General features: G+C 40.0%; 2 protein-coding genes across 2 annotated transcripts; one reads left to right on the top strand and one right to left on the bottom strand.

The window, feature by feature from the left end:
- Positions 1 to 4446: 4446 nt before the first annotated feature.
- Positions 4447 to 12752, top strand: lix1l (limb and CNS expressed 1 like). Its single transcript, XM_030766248.1, has 6 exons — positions 4447 to 4999; positions 7553 to 7716; positions 8169 to 8309; positions 8735 to 8830; positions 9788 to 9865; positions 10312 to 12752. The coding sequence occupies exons 1-6, from the start codon at positions 4663 to 4665 to the stop codon at positions 10561 to 10563; spliced, it is 1068 nt and encodes a 355-aa protein (XP_030622108.1). The 5' UTR covers positions 4447 to 4662; the 3' UTR covers positions 10564 to 12752.
- Positions 12753 to 15403: 2651 nt separating this feature from the next.
- On the bottom strand, positions 15404 to 19891 carry mrpl9 (mitochondrial ribosomal protein L9). The gene is made up of 7 exons (XM_030765679.1): positions 19627 to 19891; positions 18818 to 18977; positions 18302 to 18426; positions 17983 to 18036; positions 17576 to 17677; positions 17223 to 17306; positions 15404 to 15718 (listed from the first exon to the last, which is right to left on the bottom strand). Exons 1-7 carry the CDS (start codon positions 19729 to 19731, stop codon positions 15542 to 15544), a joined length of 807 nt encoding a protein of 268 aa, XP_030621539.1. The 5' UTR covers positions 19732 to 19891; the 3' UTR covers positions 15404 to 15541.
- Positions 19892 to 21163: the final 1272 nt, after the last annotated feature.

The raw sequence follows: 21163 nt of genomic DNA, 5'->3' as shown, positions 1-21163 counted from the left end.
TTGTTTTCGTTCGGACTTGGCGTTGGAAAAACTGGATATTCTCGGCGCACGAGTAGCCTCTCCACTCCGCTGTCCATCCGAAAACTCAAGTGTTCTTTTGCAAGTCATCTTCAAAATGCAGAATACGGAGTACAACTTCTGTAATCCTTCAGTGACTTGCTTCTCCTACGTACAGGTAACCCCTTCCCCAAAGCAAATTTTGTGCTGCAGTTGCACACAATGCTATTGGTTACTGTCACTCTACGCCATGCATGCACAGAAAATGATTGGACAGGACTCGACCTTAGATTCTGAGTGGGTGGTTTGAAAATGGGACGTGTCCTCGTACTGAGGAGAAACATTCCAAACAAACAAGCGAGGAACAACAACAACAACAACAACAAAAACTCCTGTGCCCTGTAAACTTTAAAAAAAACGTCCTGTATCCTTTGTCCCGCATCCCTCATACTGAGATAATGTCCTGCATTTTCACTGGTCGTTTGGTTTTTAACTGTCAGAAATAAAAAAATATATGGATCCATTCATTTACCCATCCGGCACATGAGCCGCTTATGCCGTTGCGGCATAGTTTCTAATCTATTTAATAGTGCTATGTCAAAAGCAGTAGAAATGCAACATAGTCGAGTTTTTTTTAAAGCCTTGCTTTTACCCAATGGCTGAGAGGAGAGCATTGAGGGTGGTCAGCTGTGGCGGCCGTAAATCAAACTGTGCAGCTGTGGGGCCGACAAATTTATTTGCTACATCACAAGAACCAAACTTAGTAAAACTTTACAGATATGACGGTAAATGCTGTCAGCCGACATCATGGTCAAAAAGAAAGGAAAAAGATCTTTTATCCCTTCTGAACATGCTACTCATCCAATAGAGATTTTGGCTTGATATAAAGATTTGCATTCAGTTAGACTGACATTATATCTAAGTTTTACGTTATCTCTCAGCATTGGTAACATGTCCCACATTGTCCCACACAAACTTACTACTTGTCCCCCATTTGGTCTGTTTGCATCTGGCCACTATACCTATACCTTTGACCCCAAGTAAAGGACAGTTGCATAACCATCAAATATGTAATTAATGCTCCTCTCATTTAGACTCTTCTTTTTAAATGATGTTTTCAGTGTGTTTTTGTATGCTCCATTTGAAGAGTCCATCATAATTTAGCTGCACAACAGTGCAATGACATTAAAGGCTATATGGGCCTACCACTGCTGTATTATACACCATGCAACACCAAATCAAAATATTATCAAAATATAGCCTAAATATTACATATAGGCTAACTCTTAGAAAGTTACAGCGAGGAAGGGGGGCAGGCTTCTGTACCCAGTCCCACCTAGATCACTGACTGTTATTAGCATTTGAAAGGCCAAGCCATCAGCTAACGACTGTGGTCACGCGGATACCCGAAAACCTCCGTCTAACAGCTGTATTCGGGCATCCGAATACCTCCGGCAAACAGCAGGTTTGGCGGAAGTATACTTTGTCCGGATATTTCTGAATACACCACTTTTCACGCAGTGCGAGCTAAACGATGTGTTCGTCATGGTTTTCAGCTGGGTCCTAGTGTCGCTCAGGTGCATTAAAAATGGGGTAAAATACTATTAAAAATGGCAATTAAAAAAAAAAACAACTAGTGGACCGATCAATTAACTGTATACAAGCTCACTACTAGGCATTAGGACGGACCTGTTACTGGTTGAATGGAATCAATATCATGAACACTGCGGGAGGAGAAGCGGCGCCAAAATTGAGCATAATAATAATAATATAATTGCTCACACAATCACATGATAAAAATAATAAAACTTAAGAACATGTGACGTAATCACATAGTAAATGTTGGATGACCATTACAGTACCAATGAAACTGACAGTATAGTAATGTTGATGACAGTGATGTTCCATGGAATAACATTGATTTATAGTTGTTCTGATTATAAATGATTCAGCATCGATTTGTAGTTGACCACGTAACGACAATGATGTTGAAAAGTAATCAATTTATAGCTGACCGGGAAATGATGATGCGACATTGAAAAGCTTTCTGGTTGACCAATATGATCGAGAAGTCATCGAATTATAGTCGACCGGGAGACCATTGTGTGGAACACCAACGTCACCTCACACATCTCATTTATGAATCCATATCAGGTAAGCATGCATTTATTTATCTAATGTTTGATTGAATTGTACCAAATTGAATATTCGTAAACATTTATAGCTTATTACATTGTCTAACATTATATTCCGTCATACATTCGTGCCTGTCACAATAGTCATTATTATAATTTAGACATAATTTACACTAATTTAGACATAATTTACACTAAGTTAATTTAGTCAGTTAGCTAACCTTGGTTTACTGCAGGTTTTTCCTGGTAGTGTGGGAGAGACTCCCAGGTCTGGGCCAGATAAGACCGAGTCCCTTCTCCACACTAAATGCTGTACTTCTTATGCTGAGTTCTTCTTCTTTTAAAAATAAAGTCTACGTTTCAAAAAGCAGTCAAAGTCTTCAGGAGTCCGATGCAGTGTAAGTTTATTGCATTCAGCAGTGAGCAAAATACAACAAACTGAGTCAGGTCCCAGGGAGTGACTGAATATAATACAGAAAATCATGCCCTTGTATCTAAAATTTTATCTGCATGCTAAACCTATGTAACCAATAAACGGTTGTATGGTAACACCCCTTACATCATCGGTGTTTTGCATTGTCCAACCCATTTGCTTCCAGAAATTTCCCCAGATTTACCCAGAATTCATTATTCCATACGCCATTATTTCCGGAGTGTCCTTATTTGGTTGAATAAAAAATCATTTTCAACCGTGTCCTCAGTTTAGCTCGAATACCCAACCATGTCCCCAATTTCACCCCAGACACTTTACCCTTAATGCAGATGTTAATTATCAAGCGTTGGGCTAGCCCATGCAAAACGGATGCTGAAGCAGCTGCATCCCGACCATTGCTTATGTTTTCTTATCACTATCCTAGATTTTACCCTTTTTATTTTGCGTTCATGTTTTTGCTATCCCTGCATATTCCCTTTTTTTGTACGCCGAGGCCTTCTTTTGTTGACTTTCAACTTACAGAGGCCTTCTCTCATCTTAGAGGCCTTCTCTCATTTCTCCAACAGTAGCTATAAATTAAATAAAATATTTTGGATGTTTTACTGTCAAAATGTCAAGACAGAGATGCAGATGCGTTAAATTAGCTCGCTAACGCAACTGATAACTTAGCATTTCATGTTAGCATTAGATGACAGGATAGCGTTGGCTAGGACGAGCTGAGGGGAAGAGAGAGGCATGCATATATTTCGGAGACAACTCAAAATCTGATCAAAGATAAAATACACGCTATTTTCATGAATTACAGTCCTCAGTGCAGGATTCTTTCTTCCGACGACAAAGTTAGCATTTTGCTTTTATGCTAGCGAAATTATCCTACTAAGTTACTGATGGAGCTCGGATATTGTGCTATGAAGTCATTATGAAATGGTATCGATCACATATTATTGACACTGTTGTCAATAATATCCTCTGTTTTCTGTGTTAGATACCCTGACTTCAGACGGGGGGGGGGATGGACGACCGACAGCGCAGAAGTGAAGACGCAAAGAATTAAATTAAAATAAACTTGCTTTTAATAAACTTGTTATTTAACTGATATAAAGTTGTCCATTGTCATTTACATATAGATAAAACCTAATGTTTAGTGATATAAGGCTATAAATATATTTAATAACATCCTGGCTGTAGATAAAGCAGGACATATTTCTTTCTCAATATTTTTAAGTAGTAATAGTAATTTGCTATGGTTTAATTTCGGTTGAAATACCATTGAAGTCCCGATGATCTTTAGTTATAATTTCAACATTGTCTCAATATAAACCGAGGGTGCAAAAGTGATGAAGAATCAACATCAGAGTTCGACATTGATTCAATGAACTTAACGTTGACAGCGGAATGTTGATTTAACATCATTTCAGTGATTGTTTGCTATCTGGGGAGGCGTCATGATTAGCTAACCTCCAATACCCCTCAGCATATCTGAAAACAGTTTCACCAAGTCTCGGTCTCAAGCACTGCACAAACGCATTCTCTGTATTCGTTCGACATTGTCAGCGCTGTTCTATTGTCGACACTGACTGCCTCATAATTTGTTTTTTGAATTGTATTCTTCATTTGTATTCGCGGAATTCTTTTGGTTTGTAAATTTCAAATGTCTCCGTGTTTGTCTTTCGCCGTTGTGTTTTCTCAGCTTTAGATTTGATTTTCGTTATTTCGAAATTTGCCTTTCTGTTTAAAAGGTCCTGGTCATCAAATATTTTAGCATGGTTGAAGTGCCTTATTTTTTGCTTTTTGTGTTTGTTTGGTGCCTTTGACACCAACCTGGCAACCCTGAAATCCAGTTTATCGCTGTTATGACGTTTTCTCCGCCCCTCCAGCAGACAGGAGAGCTTTATTATATGGACGAATTCTAACGGAATGTACTGTTTGTTGAACTGACCCTAGGCGAAGCAAACACAATAGTAATTTGTTACCGCATTACAGGGCATATTCAGCATGAGTAAACATCTGCTCACACTATAATCGGCGACTGAATCACGGCAATTCGTGTTTTATTCCTTCGCGTTTTCCTTCGCGTTTGAGTTAGTTCTGAAGACAATGGAATCACTACGCCCTCAACGTCTTCAGCCAGGAATCGGATATGGAGCCACCCCAACAGGCACTCTTCGGTCTTCCTTGAGGCCTGGGGTTACCGGTCACGCTACCACGTCTCAAATTGCGCAAATGAGTGTTTCTGTCTCTCCGGGGCCACCTCCACCCCCGCCGCCACTTCAGCTCCATAGCCTCGGGGTTGGCATCATGGGGAATCCTGGCACTGGGGCAACAGCAATGGCGAGTCAGGGATCAAATAATCCTACAAACCCTGCAGTGTTGAGAGAGGCTGTTGATGCAGTTGTGAGGAGTTTTGCAAAGCACACGCAAGGTTATGGTAGAGGTATGTTGGAGAAATAAAACTGATCAGTTTATAGTTGGCTTTTTTTTTTTTTTTTTACTCCTGACTCACATTTAAATGCAAGCACAAAAATGTCTCGAATTAGAGCACTGATTTGTAATTAGCATAATGGTTAAACATTTCAGCTAGTTTATCCCCGCTTTTTCTCTGAGTAGATCAAAGCCATGCATTTACTTCAACTTTAGTTCACATTTTGTGAGCCTGCACTTATGTTCCTGGTAACTAAACTAAAAGTAATTTGAGTTCAACTTCAGGCATCAGACACGCCGGCTAGGATGTCGGCCTCAAACAGTGTATCCGATTGCCCGTAATTTCTTGTTTCACCGCTTTTTAACAGAGATTTTTTAACAACTTGTTTCGCGTCTCCACAAGATCCTTAAATCCCACTGTCCAGCAAGGGCTACTGGGCTTCCGTTTTAGTTTGTTATATTTAAAACTGGCCGCAGGGTTTTATTAGAGAAATGCAATCGCAGTTTTTTAGTCGTCTGTGAATTCTTCTTTCAAGAGCAGTGAACTGCAAAAACGTTACTGGGAGGAACGAAGATTACATCCTGTGCCTAGTACATCTAGATAAAAGCATGGCATCACTGCTTGTTTACAATTTTGTCGAATGTAAATCAGTGACAGTTCGTACTTGATTCACATAGGAATCGTGGGATGTTTTGGAGACTGTCAGGGGTTTACAAAACTGTGGATTCCCATCCTGTTTTAGGACTGTGAATCAGTCATCTTTATTAAGATTAGAGGTTATACAAAAGTTGTACAAAAGTACAATGTCTTTTTTTTACATGTCAGGAGAAGGGAAAACTTGGTTGTACAATATCTAAAACATATTACAACTAAGAAGAAGGGAAAGCAAAAGTGAATGGCACATTCCAGTTTTCATGCCCATCACGTGATCCGGAATGATCAGTAATTTGTAGTACCCAGTGGTCTGCAGTGTCTCCTAGTCTGTCATGGTCGGCCAAATCAAAGGCTGCACTGAGCTGAGAAAAAAAAGATTAAAGAGAGTTTTTTTTTTTTTTAATTAAAATCATTCACTACTTTGACAACTGTTGGTGTTCAGTACTGTAATGCAAAATTAGTCTAATGAGGCAAGAGTTGTCAAACATCAATTTAGTTTAACACAGTGTGACCCCACCCACCTCCCCACCTCAGCAAGCTGTGGCCCCTAACCCTGTTGGAATATCAGACACCCAGTGTATTTATTTAATATTTTTACTTATACTTCTGAATATTTATCAGGCTGTAAACTGTAGTATCGTTACAGTCATAGACATGTCTTATAAGCATGGTGCATGTATGATTTTGCCATGACAAATTAAAAAAAAGGCATATTGGTTTCCAATCATGATTAACAAAAAAATTATCTGTGAAAGCTGAAGTAAAGAAAAAGTTCACAGTTTATTGCACATTTACCATGAACTGAAAGACCCATGGTTTTTGGTTTCCATTCAAAACATTACACCCCTGATTTATAATTAATATTATTTTCATTATTATGTTATTTATTTGGGTTTACTTTCATTTTTTTCTGCACTGTGTTCTGTATTCTCACAGCAGCCATTGAGGGATTGTGCCTGTAGACAGGTCCTCTGTTATTGCTAATGGTTTCTCTGACAGACAGTTATAAAAGCTAGCAAGGATAGAACCTAGATAACAAGTGTAGGATTATGGCCGTGATAAAACCTTTCTCGTCATTTCTGAGTCCTCCAAAGTACAACAGCATGTCCTTAAACCCCTTGGCTTTAGTTGACAGTTGAAATCTTGTCCCTTAAGTAGGCTTAAAAATGGACTTAATTTGTTTTCTTTTTTTTCTTTTTGTTTTTTTGAGAAAAACATGGCAAAGGATAGATGTAGAAGGCTTAATTAGACAGTTAACAGAGAAAGGCACTCTTTGATTGTTTTTATTGTTATTTATTGTTAATGAATTGAGAAAGGTGAGTGGATATTGCAGTAGACATTTATTTTTTTCCTCAGCTGTGTTTAGTGTGAGGTAAAAATGAGTCTGAATGTGAAATCACACCCCTCCTCTCCAGGTCATTTACCAACATTTTAAATGACATTAATCAGTCAGGATGATGCTCACAGCACTTGGCAGTCAGTGAACTCACCTGTATGGTTTCAGTTCGTTTGATGGTCCTGCTGGCGTTAGTCTTCTCATCCGGAGTGTTTTGTGCAAACGCACTTCTCTCTACCTTATCATCCAACACTCTGAGCCTCACACTGTGAGTCACCTTGCTCATATCTGATCTCCCACAGGAAATCACCAGATACGCACATTGCTCATGATGGTGTTCAAATGCAAATCACTCAAAACTTTGTCTTTATCCTGACAGCATGACCCTGAGTGGGACTCCTTAGACAATGCATTTTGAGTTTATATGTCTGTTATGCAGTAGTGGACTGATTCAGTGGGCTTTTGTGGCTCATTCTGTCATTCAGTAGAGTCCAGAGGACATTTTGGCTGTGAAGCATGGGAACTGATTGAAGAGGTTTGGAGGTATGATGACATGATGTGCTCTTGTCTGACAGTGAATGTGGTGGAGGCTTTGCAGGAGTTCTGGCAAATGAAACAATCTCGTGGTGCTGACCTAAGGAACGGGGCATTGGTTGTGTATGAGATGGTCCCATCCAACAGCGCGCCCTATGTTTGCTACGTTTGTCTTCCAGGTGGCAGCTGTTTTGGAAGTTTTCAGGTGAGCAGGGTACATTTAAGATGTGTACATTTGTCAGTTTGCCATATAACACATTTGCCTCTTCTCACTTGACAAAGTTTTGCAGTGTGGTTTAGAAAACAATGTAGATGCCTTCCAGAGGAGCACAAAATGCCACAGTGCACAGTATGACACAAACTGATACAGGTAAATGACATTGGAGTAAATGTTACCCATACTTTCTGCAGCTGTCACACACATCATTTACCAGCAGAGGCTGTGGTGGTTGTAAAAGAACCCTTAAAAGACAAAACTTCCACTACTGTTAAAAATATACCAAACGCATACATTACAAAACAACATAAAATATGTATTTGTCTTTACAAAGGATCGTGTTAAGAGATGTGGTGAAATTTTTGCTTCTGCCAGTTTAGAACTTCTGTTTAATAAATTATTTTTACATTTTAATAATGCAATATTTCTGACCTTACCAGTTCTGTCCAACAAAAGCTGAAGCCAGACGAAGTGCAGCAAAGATTGCTTTGATGAATTCAGTGTTCAATGAGCATCCCTCCCGGCGTATCACAGAGGAGTTTATAGAGAAGAGTGTGTGTGAAGCACTGGCTTCCTTCAATGTGAGTACAGCACATCACTTCCAGCTTATGCTTAAATGAGAACATGTTTGTAGGTTTTCCATTACATTTCTAATTACGGTGTTTTTATTGCTTGGATCTTCACATGAGTTACTTTTATCACAGATGTCACTGATAAACATTACTGTTTTGTTTGTTTACTGACTTAATTTTTGGAAGACATTGTTAAAGTGTGCCATGATTTTCAATGTGTGATAAAGTTTCTTTGTGTTTTTAAGACATGTTCGCTGTGTCATTTTCTTGCCTACAGTCTGTAAATGTAAATGTTACATACAGCTGAAATAACAGTTTGGCTCATTTGGGTTGAATTTATCATTACTCATGTCCTTCAGGTGACTGTATACATAGAGGTCCTCAGTGATATCATTCAGAACAATCTTTGATTTTCGTGTTTTTTTAAATGGCAGGGAAACAGAGAGGAAGCAGATAATCCCAACACTGGCATTGGGGCATTCCGCTTCATGCTCGAATCAAACAAGGGGAAGTCCATGCTTGAATTCCAGGTTCGTCCACCAACATATGATTCCACTAACATGTGATTCCAGTAAAATATCTAACATCATGTATGAGTCCAGTATCAATTGCAGAATGGTGTGTAAACAACTCAGATTAGCTCCATCATCGAGTCCATGATTTCTGACTTATGCAAACTGATTATCTGAGGCATTTTTCACGTAACAGATGAAATAGCAACATAGTTAAAAACTTCATCAATGTGATCTTCTGCTTGAGCCAAAAGATTTCTATTAAATATGGAATTCCAATATTATCTAGTCTGCAGTTACAATGTAGGATGGACAGTGTAGTTTTGATTTGTTTGTTGACACATCCTCTCTCACAGTGCCCTGGTTGAAAATCAGAGAGGTGAGTGGATATTGCAGTAGACATTTATTTTTTTCCTCTCTCCAGAAAGGGGTGAACTTGATTAGTTCCAGTCATATATTTGCAGGTATTCTAATGTACTTAAAGGTAGATTATGACTATTATGATTATGACTAACACAGTTGTTTCAAGACAATTCAAAAACAAATTCAAGCACTAGCACAGATGGAGGATTGGAGAGGAAATGATGGCTTTGAATATGCTTGGAGCACCACTAACAGGATTTTTTAGAAGTGGAGAACGGCATTGTGCCGCGGAGAGTGTCTAGATCAGGTTGCCCTTCCAAACCTGTTGACTCAGCAAAACAGCCACAGAGAGACAATCATTTACGGACAGTTATTACAGAGACTGGACAGACTGTGTCTGTATGGTGTGAAGGGAAGAAGCCTTCACAAATTCTCCCAGGATCCTCTAGCCATGTGGCAAAATACTGTGGTCTGACAAAAATGAAATGAGATCTTTGGAACTGAAGGTGTGAAGTTTCATATTTGCACATGTTTCCCCCGTCGTTGCTGGATCGAGGCTGTGTCCGTCTGTCCGCAGGTACATTTCTCTCATTAATGTGGACTGTGTTTTAGGAACTGATGACCGTTTTCCAGCTGCTGCACTGGAATGGAAGCCTTAAGGCCATGAGAGAGCGACAGTGCTCCCGTCAGGTCAGACAACTCACTGTCTCACTCTCTTAGAAATGACCCCCAGTTCACCAGGGTTACAGCTGATTCACTAGATTGTGACATATTTATCCTTTCACTCTCAATGAGCATGATACATGTTTGATCATATAACATGATCCCCTTTAAAACTGTTTTCATACATTTTGACTAGAAATAAGTAAACAAATTTACTAAAATCTTAATTAAATATGTTTAAATATGCAGTTGACTATGGAGAATCTGTTCATTTTGGGCAGTGATACACATGCAGCTTTCACCCCCCTAATCTCAGTGGGACACACAACTCTACTGCTTCAGTCATTTTGAGTAAAACTGACAAACAAAGATCAGTTAAAATCCAAGCAGATATCTTGCCTTCAGGAGTTGTTGTGTCCCTTGCAATGTTCACATGTTAATGTCAGAAATTTGTGTTTTGTTTTTTTAAACAGGAAGTGCTGGCCCATTACTCCCACCGGGCACTAGATGATGACATGCGGACGCAGATGGCTGCAGACTGGGCCAACCGAGAGCAGAGTGTGGCGGGAACCATCGGCCGAGAGCTGGCAGCCACAGAGCGGGAGCTGGAGGAGGCACGGCTGGCTGGACGGGAGTTACGTTTCTACAAGGAAAAGAAGGACATTCTGATGCTGGCAGTGGGACAGCTGGGTGCTGCAAACACAGCAACTCTGCCCTGTGTCTGATGAAAAAGCACTATCTAGGGTCAGACAGAGAATTCACGAATGTGATTGTAAAAACTGGCTCACAGCTAGTGAAAACCATAATAAGAATGAATGTTTTATATCAGATACCCAAACCCTCTATTCTCCTCTTTGTTGGTCAAACACAAATGTCCCCAAATCTCAATTTGTCGTCAGACTCTCACATTAGGTTGTTCATAGGCACATGACATAAAAAGTAGATAGTGTCACTCATGTTGGAGAAATGACTATGTAAAACTTCAGTATGCAATTACTTAAAGGAAAGGTTTGAAATATGCATTAAGCTTTTTTGGCACTCTTTAGGAGCTTAACTTAACCTGTTCCAAATAAAGAGATGTTCAGCATTTTCACAATGTAGAACTGAACATCCTCCTCATCTTTATTTGAGTCATTTCAGATTGAGGCGGCTACACATTCCCCAAAAGACTTGAACTGTGTCAAGCTCAGTCTGTGCAAGCTTGTTACTTTTTAACTTATATGGTAACAATCAGAGTACTTGAGTCATTATAAGATTATGTGCCTGTTTGGCTGGAGTATGCATTTTCTCTTAAAAAAAGTAAGAATATCAGTTAATTGCATGTCCCTCAAAAATCACACCAACGGAAATTCAACATTGCTTTCAAGAATTAGGATGTCAGCTTATGATGAAACACTCATAAATTAAAGCGTTTTTACTTTCATAAAAACGCAAAGACCTGCTATAAAGTATGATGTTTTGAAAGTAATGTTTACTTTGTCAAGATCTGACCTGTTCTGTGCTTTTAGTGTCACTTCATACATATTACCACAGAATCAAGCTGTGACCTCAAATCAAACATGTTAAAATGACCTCAGCTGGCACTATCCATGTCGTATATTTCACTGTAGCAAAGGATTTAGTGGTACAACTCAACACACTTGCACAACACAATACCACAACACACTTTTGCTGGCCATGAATGTATACACCAGACTGTGCCACTTTGGGAACTCGGCCCAATGTGATTTATTCTTTTCTTTTTTAAGGGCTTTTTTATATTTTAGTTTCATCTAAATGTCCTAAATATTTCTTAAATAGGAAGAAATATGTGAGAGCTTCATAAATTGTACGATTTGTAAGGAACACTATATGTCAGATAGCAGCCAGGGATCATATTTTTCATAATTTCATTTCACTGTATTCCACTGTTCCAAGTGTAGTACTAAGTCCTGGAAATATAGCGAATGAATTTACTAAACTTGCATATACATAGAACACTTTAATCTCTCATATAAGTGATTTTTATGGGAATTTGCTCTGAATGTTTGATCAAATGAAGAGCGACAGATTTGATCAGTGCACAGTATCGTAGCTCGTTGGTCATCACATACAACGGAATATGGCCACTGAATCATGACCACTTTCACCTCACATCCAAAGCTTATTTACAGAGTGGTTTTGTTGTCAGTTAGCCGAGCACATACAGACAGTGTCAATCTGAAGTGTGCTTGATGTCGTTTTGCTTCAGTTCGGTAAAAAAAGAAAAAATGACTTAGCCAAGGACTTTTACTGGGAAACTCAAGTTACTGTTGTAATCTAAACCAAAAAGCAATCCATACTAATGATTATACCACTCTGTCTTAAGGTTTCAGTTCATCAAATGACGCAAATTCAAAAGCTCTTTTTGGTTTTTTTTTACTGTTTATTGCTTTTGAACTGTGTGTCATTCCAAACCCAGTGTCTAAATGATATGTGTAACGCTTCGTTAAACTGTTTCATTTATTAGGACTACATCAGTTTATACAATGTAATCTAGTTTTGGTGTTTGTTTGTTTTTTGTTTGCCAGGAATTACACAGAGGTCTAGATTTACTCATAGGATATTTGAGAGGATTTAGTGTGTGGGAAAACCAATAACAAAGTCCATGACTGGCTGAAAAACACACTGAGCAGTCTCTGGCTGTGTTATTGGCTGTGTTATTAGCTTTGTTTGAGCTAATGCCTTTTGCAGGGTCCTAAGCCCAAGGACAGTCAGGCCCAGGGTTTCACCATTTGTTATCTGAGGCAGGGCATGGCCATGACCTTTATAATTCCCTTTTTACCATTGTTTATTTTTCAGAAAGACTTCACACGGTGCATGGTAAACATTTTTATAAAGCAGCTATCTGTTGATTTTATACAAATATATTTGCATAGCCATTTTAAGTATTTTACAAAACAATTTTATATGAGCAACTTTTCATTCAGTGTTAAATATTGTGTATGTAGATTGATGTACATGAAGTAATAAAGAACCTTTACGATTCTAAAGGGCATCATTTGTCTTGATTTCACTGGTTTAGAGGGAAGTGAACTGAACTATGATGTTTGGTTCATTGCCATTCATTTGTCAATACTGTGGTCTTATGACCCTGGCTTAGTGGATGTTATGTGGAAGAGACATGGGAAATGTTTAAGGGGAGAATGCACTATTTTATTTAACTTGCTATAGGAGACACTAGGGGGAAAAAAACAACTTTCTGATGATGTCAAAACAAACTGCTCTCATCCTGAAGAGAACAAATAAAATAAAAGTCCCAATCAGTCTAAAGTAAGTCCACTCAAGGGAGTGGGGACCTGCGGAGCAGGCTGTGGGGGGGTTGGTTCGTCAGGCGTGGACAGGATGCAGCAGAGAGCAGAGCGGGTGAGGGGCAGTGTTTTTCAAATTCAGCACTGGTGACACCGTGGCCAGCACATTTTCAATAAAGCCCATGCTAATAAAGGTCTCAGGCTAATTTCAGGTGAAGTTTGCACTCACTACATATGAGCCTATTGTGATAACTGCCTTCTTGGAATGAAAAATCATTAGAACATTTTCCTTTAGTATATACCACTGTTTTCAGTTGTTAACATTTAGTATTGAGAGTCAAATGGCTGAAAAAGTGAAAAATCTTTTTTGGGGGGGAGTGGGAGTGGGGGGGGGGGGGGGGGGGGGGGCGCTTAAAAACCAAAAGTAAAAGATACAACTTTGTCATGCCATCCATGGTCAGTAAGATAATCAATCACAAAGATAAAACATGTGACACAAATAGCAGCACCTGCAAGTCCAAGTCTCACAGAAAAAGCCCTGAGGGCACTGATAAACACTGGTGTAAAGAGTTTCATGAACCCACATGTGAAAAGGCATACATTTCATATGGTGCTTGATGTTGATGAACTGCTAAATTATAACTGGTGTGTTAGTGCTGAGGTAGAGCAAAGAACTTCTGTGCTGTTGATCCCAGCATTGCTTTTGGAAATAACTTGGCTAGAGTATTAACCACTCACCTCTCCGTCCGAGCTTTTTCTAGAACCCTGCCTCAAAATTATAGGGGTGCTGTTTGCTTACCTGTTCAGGTGTGTTTTTCAACTGAGCTATACTGAGACATGCATTACCCAGCCAATAACCATGTATGACAGACATTTGTAACTTAGCAAATGTAATCTACTCCCATTTGGACATCTGTGGCACCAAGTATGGGTACAGTGTAGAACCAAAGGAACAAAGTTGAATATGGGAACACTTTCTGCTGAAATGAGCGGTCAGTCTCGATATGGACAATCATTAGTGTGGGTCAATCTGGGTGTGTGTGTGTGTCATTGTATGTGTGAATATGGGCGTGCCCATGCATGGCAGCGTCGGTGCGACAGTCAGTGTGTGAAGTGCTGACCCCTCTGTGATCTGTTTTTTTAGTTATTCTGTCACAATCTGATCTGCCACACTCTCATTATTGAGCTTCTTACCTGACCTTTACTAAAGCTTCCAGGTTACTCCTCCTCTGATACCCTTTTGGTGATGGTCTGACCCAGATGCTCCTGTACCATGCCTAAATCCAATGACCACACTCAATCCAGTCAGACCTGACCCCATGTGATCACTGAACTGAACTTTGAGCTGAGCCTCTGATATTTTTAACACTTCACAATAAAGCCATATGCTACCAAAATAGGTGCTGCGGAGATGACAAATGCAAGTTATTTGCAAAAGCGAAGGGGTCTGTTCTCTTTTTTTTGGACTCCAGTGATACAATTAAAATTAAAATGAACACTTTTATTCATTTTAACCAGAGCAACCATCACCACCATCACCAAAAAGTACCGATACTATTTATGTTAATTGAAGTGCTTTTTTGAAAACACTGACAGGGTATGTAACAATGAGAAAAGGGGTGTCAGTGAAGAGAGAGTTGTAGCTGGAGATGCTGATGTGTGTCTTGTTTTAAATCTGCAGTAGATGGAGAGTGACACAGAGGCCCTAACTTTACTGGCACAGCCATTCCAACACAAGGAACTGGGGGGAGTCCAGTTCTTGAGAGGCGAGATCCAGGAACATGAAGTGACAGAGGCAGCTGTCACCTGGATACAACAGAGTGGCCATGATGAGACCACCACCTGGAACTGAGCAGACACTGCTGCCTTAAGAGAGCTCTCAGGTACAAAAAGAGTGAATTCTACAAATGTTATACAGACTGTTCATCTAGAAGAGAACGGTCGCTGAGATATGAGGTGAGGGGTCAGTAAGGCGGTCAGTGGTGTTGTTACTGTGAGGAGTTCTATCTTGTCAACGCAGAGAAGAAAAGAGCACGGTGATTGGACATCCAGGAGCAACAATCTACCTACTACTGCTACAAACTATCACAAGGACAAAAGGTTTAGTCAATGTCAGTGATTAAAGCAGACAATAAGTTCAACTGAAGTAAAAACAAAATGGCCACGTTTTTAGATTTAGTCACAATGCCACCAGTTACCAGTGGGGATTCTGAGTTACTGAGAAGTTTTTGTGAACATCTCAATAACCTACAGATGGATTTGAGAACTATACTGTAGAAATGTGGACGCAGACAACTGGCAATTCAGAGGACTTTTACTCTTCTCCAAATGAACATTAGGAAGACAACTGTGAGAAATCACAAAGACACATGACCCAAGAAAAACGTTCATCCCTCAGAAATCCCAAGACATGGGCCTTCTCCTGTTGGCTTTGTTATGTGTTATCAGATTTCAGCTGCTCTTCCTCTGGTACAGAAACACCTTCCTCCTGCTCTAGAGACATAGTTTCTTCCTGCTGTTGTTTGTGGAGGTCTTTATGCTTTCCTTGAAGCCTCGGATGCTTAAATGGGACCACGGACACAGGAATCTTCACGGTGTCCAACCCATTCACCTACAAGAATAAAGGAAATGTTGATTATTAATGTTCGTTTACAGTTACAACATGATCCCTACATCAACACAAATCAAATATGCCTCCACTGTTCTGAGTCACAGTAGAATCACATCTGTTTGGGACCAGCAAACTGTGTCAGAATAAAGGCTGATTTATACTTCTATGTAAGTGGCCTACGCTGTTGTGAGCATTTATACTCGTACACTGGTGTGTCTGCGTTGATCTGCAATTACACGACTAAAATGCTATGCCACTGTGTTGAGTTTCTTCATGTACTTCAAACAATGGTGACTGAAACTGAGCGGATCATGTTGCAGTTGGAGCCAATAAATGTTGAACAACAGTTACTTTTCCTGAAATTACTGAAACGCAGCAACTCTTTTTCGGAGGTAAACATACTTGTCCCTCAAGTTCTTCCATGTCTTTGTACATTCTGTGACATCCAAACTGATGTTTGTAAAAATCTGAATCCATGAATTTGCTGCCACCTGGCAGTATTTGTAATGTGGCGAAGAAGAGTTGTACAAATGTACATATTTACAGACTCCCTCAGTTAACCTCTCCTTGATTTGGTCCATTCACAGTTGCTGCAGTCTGCGTCGCCGTGACATGTAGTTACATTTCTGGGGAGGTGAACGTCAGGCTACGGTGTAGGGTACATGGCTACGCAGAACCTACACCATACTTACGACGTAGATTCAACACAGAAGTATAAATTGACCTTGATAATGCTATGCCTGGTGGAGCTGGCTCAGGCTACATTGTCCACATCCCATACATGGCTCCACTGCAGAACAAGCACTCAGAACATGGGCAGGAAGTGACGTGGAAAAGCTATCATTCATAAAAAAAAATCCTCAACTGTCAATGGCTGAAACAGTCTTCGGAAGAGAAGAAATAATTTTCTAAATTTTCTTTGCTAATTTTATCCAGTGACCCCACTGCAGGTATCCAGTGCCTCTTTGTTGATTTTATCCAGCGACCCCAGTGTGGGTAACAGCACCAGAAGTCAGGAGACCTTCTCTACCTAACCAAATGACTGCAAGGAACCAACAAATATAAGAACCAACACCAATTCTTATGTATTCTTTCATTCTTAACTCTTAGAAACAATGCATCCATTGCTGTCCTGCCAAAAGGTAGACTTTCCCAATCTGGATTTATGCCTTTACATAACCCATTACAGACATTACTCATTTAGTTGTTGTTGTTATTTATTTTTCATTTTTTTTACATTTTCCTACTGGAAGGACAACAGAAACCTGAATTTGAACCCATGACAGCTAGTGTCTTTTCTGCTGCGCCATTCAAGCGCCCTCATTAAATCATTTCAACCCAGTATGTACTCTTAGTGCAAATCATATGTACACCAGCAAGCTTCCGTAAAACAGATCAAGCACATCTACCACTACAAACTCTTTCTTTTTTTGTTGGTACTTCATACTAAACAGACTGTGGCAAATAAATGTGTAACTCTTTTGGTCACAAAGCTGACACTTACTGTAACGTCACACCAATAGTCACCCAGTCCTGTGACTGGTTCCTCAGGTAGTGTTAAGGCATGCATTGGCACAACCACACCCAGCTGAAAAAACACAAAAAACAAACCCAAATGTCACTTAAAGGAGCCACTGTGGTCGGCCAGTTACAATATATAATTCTTTTTAAAACAAGGTTGCAAGGTTTCACAACAGACAGAATTCTACATTTTCATGTCACAGTCCTTCATGAAATCATAACTGTGTATCAGTCCAGTGATCTAATCAAAGAGTGTCAAACTCTTATTACTCATAAGTGTGATAACATGGGGAACTTCTGTCACTGAATTATTCTAATAATACGTGAATGCATTACCTTGCGGAGGAACTGTCGACAAACAATCTCTTTTGTGATTTCATACTGAAATGAGGTATGCATCTCGACTTCAAGATGTGCACACTTCAGGAAATCCACAGTCTGCAAAACACACATGTGTTTACAGTGAAATGAGCTCTCTTTTCATTTCAGAAAAACACACACGTTTTTGGTTTTTTAAAAATCACCTGCTCTTGAGTAGAATAAGAGAACTTGGGTAATCAAAGGCATGAAGTGGTTAAATTCCAACAGCACTGAGATTATAGCTTGACACATAGCTTAAGAGTTTTACTATTAGACGCCCTGAAGTAGAGAATTTTCACGTCTAACTTTTTTTGCACCAACTTTTCTGCTTATATGGAACAAACATTAATGCACAAATTAAAACTTTCAATATGTATATTCACCAGCTGTCCAGTGCGCGTCTGTATTCTGTCCTCTTTCTTCCCTTCCCGTAGTATCTGTGGAAATATAAGAGACAATCCAATCCCTAAATGCCCTGTCACTGATTTAATCAAACCCTTCATAAACAAAAAACACATACAGGCAAATGTTACCCTGCAAAATAAACTTCAGAGCTACACAGATGTACAGTACTCCTATTTTCTATAAAAGGAGAATTTGCAGTTTTTCAGAAAGCATTACACAAATGACTGTTACCAGTCACATCATTTGGTATTCAAATACTAAACTAATCCTGATCCAGAAGATCCAGAGGAAACAAACCCTTCTCTCCTCAGCAAACATCTCTTTGTTTTCTGGAGAGGGATAAACTGCCAGGCCTTGAGGAAGTAGCTTGTTGCGACCCAAAGATTTCTTCACAAAAACTGTGTCTCCTCGTCCTCCGAGCTCTGTTTAATCAAAACACCACAGTCCAGTGGAACACAGCTATATGCCTTCAGTAAACATGGTCTAACATGGACCCGAAGGGCTATATGTGTCAATCTTTTGTGTACATGCAATGTTAAACTTTTCTATATTATAAATTTGCTATATTTCACTTAATCAACTCTTTCATTCAGCTGTCAGTAAAACTACTACTTCCTTTAAGATACTGCAGAAACTCAAGCTGTTGGATGGTCTTGTAAAATCTAAACCATGTAACCTGCCTAACAAACAGCCCGAGTGAATAAATGTATCACTGACAGTCAACTACTGTAATCAAAAACATGTCTCCCTGTAAAGGCCAAAATCACTATAAAACCACTTGTTTTTCAGTCCATTGGTATGCCGTATACTTACTGGACACTGTCTGTGTAAGGATGAGCTCCATTTTTTCCTTGGGGGCGTGTTTAGTATCTTCCACCAATTTGTAGACCCGATGCCGTCGAGGGTGGAGTCTTGGAGGACTACCTTCTTTTGCCAGAGGGACCTGCCACCAACGCTCCACAATGGCAGTGTTCTGAGCAGAACAGAGGACAGAATCATTCATCTGACACTCAACTGTAGAAGGGAATAAAGTTGCCTCAGTGCAATGAAGGAAAACTGTAGGTTTAGAGTTAGAGGTTTGTCAGGGGGACTTTGTGGGGGTGGGGTCGGGGGGGGGGGGGGGGGGGGGGGGGGGTCGGGGGTCTCAATAAACTGATTTAATTTTTAACAATAAAATTCTCCAAACAGTCTTAGGAAATAAAAGCTTCATTAGTAATAGTAATCTGGGTTGACCGCTTAAAGAATAAATGAGTAGCTCACCCACCAGTTCCCAAAGTGCGGAAATGAAACACAACATGTGCAACAAATTCAGGGACCGTTCACTATGAAATTACAAGATAACACTGCAGCAAGAATTAGCGCCTTTTAAGATTACATTCATAAATCTAATCTGAAAGCGATTCCCCGTTGCTGCAAGTGGATGTCACCCACCACACGAGTGGATTACATGGTCTTCCTTGTCTCCGAGACGTAGAACACAAAAGATGTCAAAAAGTTGTGCCTCCTAACAGCGGGTCGTCACTGTCAAAACTATTTTGGTGTTGAAAACCCCTGCGGGCTAGCAAACACTGTGCAATATCGGCACGTTAAAAATGACACGCTGCACTTCCGAGTATGTTTACCTTGGATGATGACTGTGAAAAGCTCTGTCGCAAAGAAACAGCAGGGCTAGTTGTAATCCGAACCGTGTAGCGAAGGACAATGCTGCCAAGACGAGAAGTCCACATGATTGACTCTTCCGACAGAAGGTATTTACGTGTGAATGTACGTTTCGTTGGTTAACGTGTTTGTTACAGAAATGTGGGCTAACTGATGTAATTCGTCATGGTAGTTACAACTGCTCGCAGCTAACAAACGTGATTCAATGTCTTTCATGTATAATCTACACGCCAGGACTTTCTCTTCTTCTTCTACTACTTCGTTTTAACACCACTGTATCTGGATTCCCAATACTTGCGCATTACTGCCACCAATTGATTGGAGTAAGGAACAGAGACTTGATGACGCACTACACGTTGCTCCTAGGCACCAGCCTGAAGTCCCCTGAGTGATCAGGTCTCAGCGGACATCGATTTTGCACATGTGTGAAATACGAGATAAGTTCCACGGAGCATACGATGCTGTGAATTGGGCAGCTTTTTACAGTAAGTGTGGAGAATCACTTTTTCCTGCCTCATGTCACCATGCTGGCTCTGATTGGATGGTTATCGCATACACTTTACAAAACTAAATAAGTAATTACATGAACTGCTTTGTTTTAGGTGAAATCAGTCATACTCAGATGTCTGGATAAACACACGCCAACTTCTCTCAGCCTTGTGGTCTAAATCTTAGTCTAATTCTCCTGGATTTAACATTTTTGGCCAGTGTATTGGACATATGGGAGAATTCATTCTCTTGTTCTAGATGAATGCTACTAGACAAAATTTTTAAAGCTACACTATACCTACCAAGGACAGCTGAGGCAGATTCTCTGCTCTTTGTGCATCTGCTACAGCCTAGGGTTCATGTGTTGGTTTGGTGAATCATTTTCTTGGGTACATCTTAGTCCATACAAAGTACATAATGCGTAGCACCGTAGTACAGCATGCCCTGTTGAAGAGGTGAACCCTATTGGGAGCTGAGTAGAAAAGTGTATGCTTTGGAAGGAACAAGTAACTAAAAGCTAGTATTAAGATCACAGCGTATTGAGACTGGAGGAGCAGGTATCAGTATGTCTTTAGTTCTCCTGAGGGAAGATGCTGAGGCCATTGACACAGACAAGCATAAGCCAAAGATAAAAAGGCGAGCACAGCTTCAAATGCTGGCTACATGTAATACTTTGACTTTGAGTGGCTGTAATTTGACAGCTTTACTGACCTGCACTAAAACATTGACCACAGTGATTTACTTACTGGAGAAAAGTAATAAAAAGCTGAGGTGTTGACGAATTAATGATTATCTCAAACCCATGTCCTAGACTCCTGACCTTACTCTGTGCCATCTTTTCCATTTTCATCTCCCTCTTACACTGGCCAAGATGCCTGTCCACAATTATGTAACTATATAAATGTATCGTTTGAGTTTGGTTCTGTGTGCTCAATTTAATTGTGGGTATAAGGGTTCAATTCTGTACGTAGGTGCAGTGTTCCTTACTTCTCAGGTCTTGGATGGCCACTC

This window comes from Chanos chanos, chromosome 2, assembly GCF_902362185.1.
Source record: "Chanos chanos chromosome 2, fChaCha1.1, whole genome shotgun sequence".
Lineage (NCBI taxonomy): Eukaryota > Metazoa > Chordata > Actinopteri > Gonorynchiformes > Chanidae > Chanos > Chanos chanos.
Note: the sequence above shows the minus strand (reverse complement) of the source record. Positions and strands in the feature narration are given on the sequence as shown.

Bases quoted from the DNA above. Each gene is read 5' to 3' on its own strand.
- lix1l (XM_030766248.1), top strand. From the start codon at position 4,663: ATGGAATCACTACGCCCTCAACGTCTTCAGCCAGGAATCGGATATGGA. The intron at 5,000-7,552 runs GTATGTTGGAGA...CTTGTCTGACAG, and splicing joins CACGCAAGGTTATGGTAGAG to TGAATGTGGTGGAGGCTTTG. The intron at 9,866-10,311 runs GTCAGACAACTC...TTTTTTAAACAG, and splicing joins AGCGACAGTGCTCCCGTCAG to GAAGTGCTGGCCCATTACTC.
- mrpl9 (XM_030765679.1), bottom strand. From the start codon at position 19,731: ATGTGGACTTCTCGTCTTGGCAGCATTGTCCTTCGCTACACGGTTCGG. The intron at 18,037-18,301 runs GTTTGTTTCCTC...ATATTTCCACAG, and splicing joins TGTTTGCTGAGGAGAGAAGG to ATACTACGGGAAGGGAAGAA. The intron at 17,307-17,575 runs GTAATGCATTCA...GTGTTTTTTCAG, and splicing joins GTCGACAGTTCCTCCGCAAG to CTGGGTGTGGTTGTGCCAAT.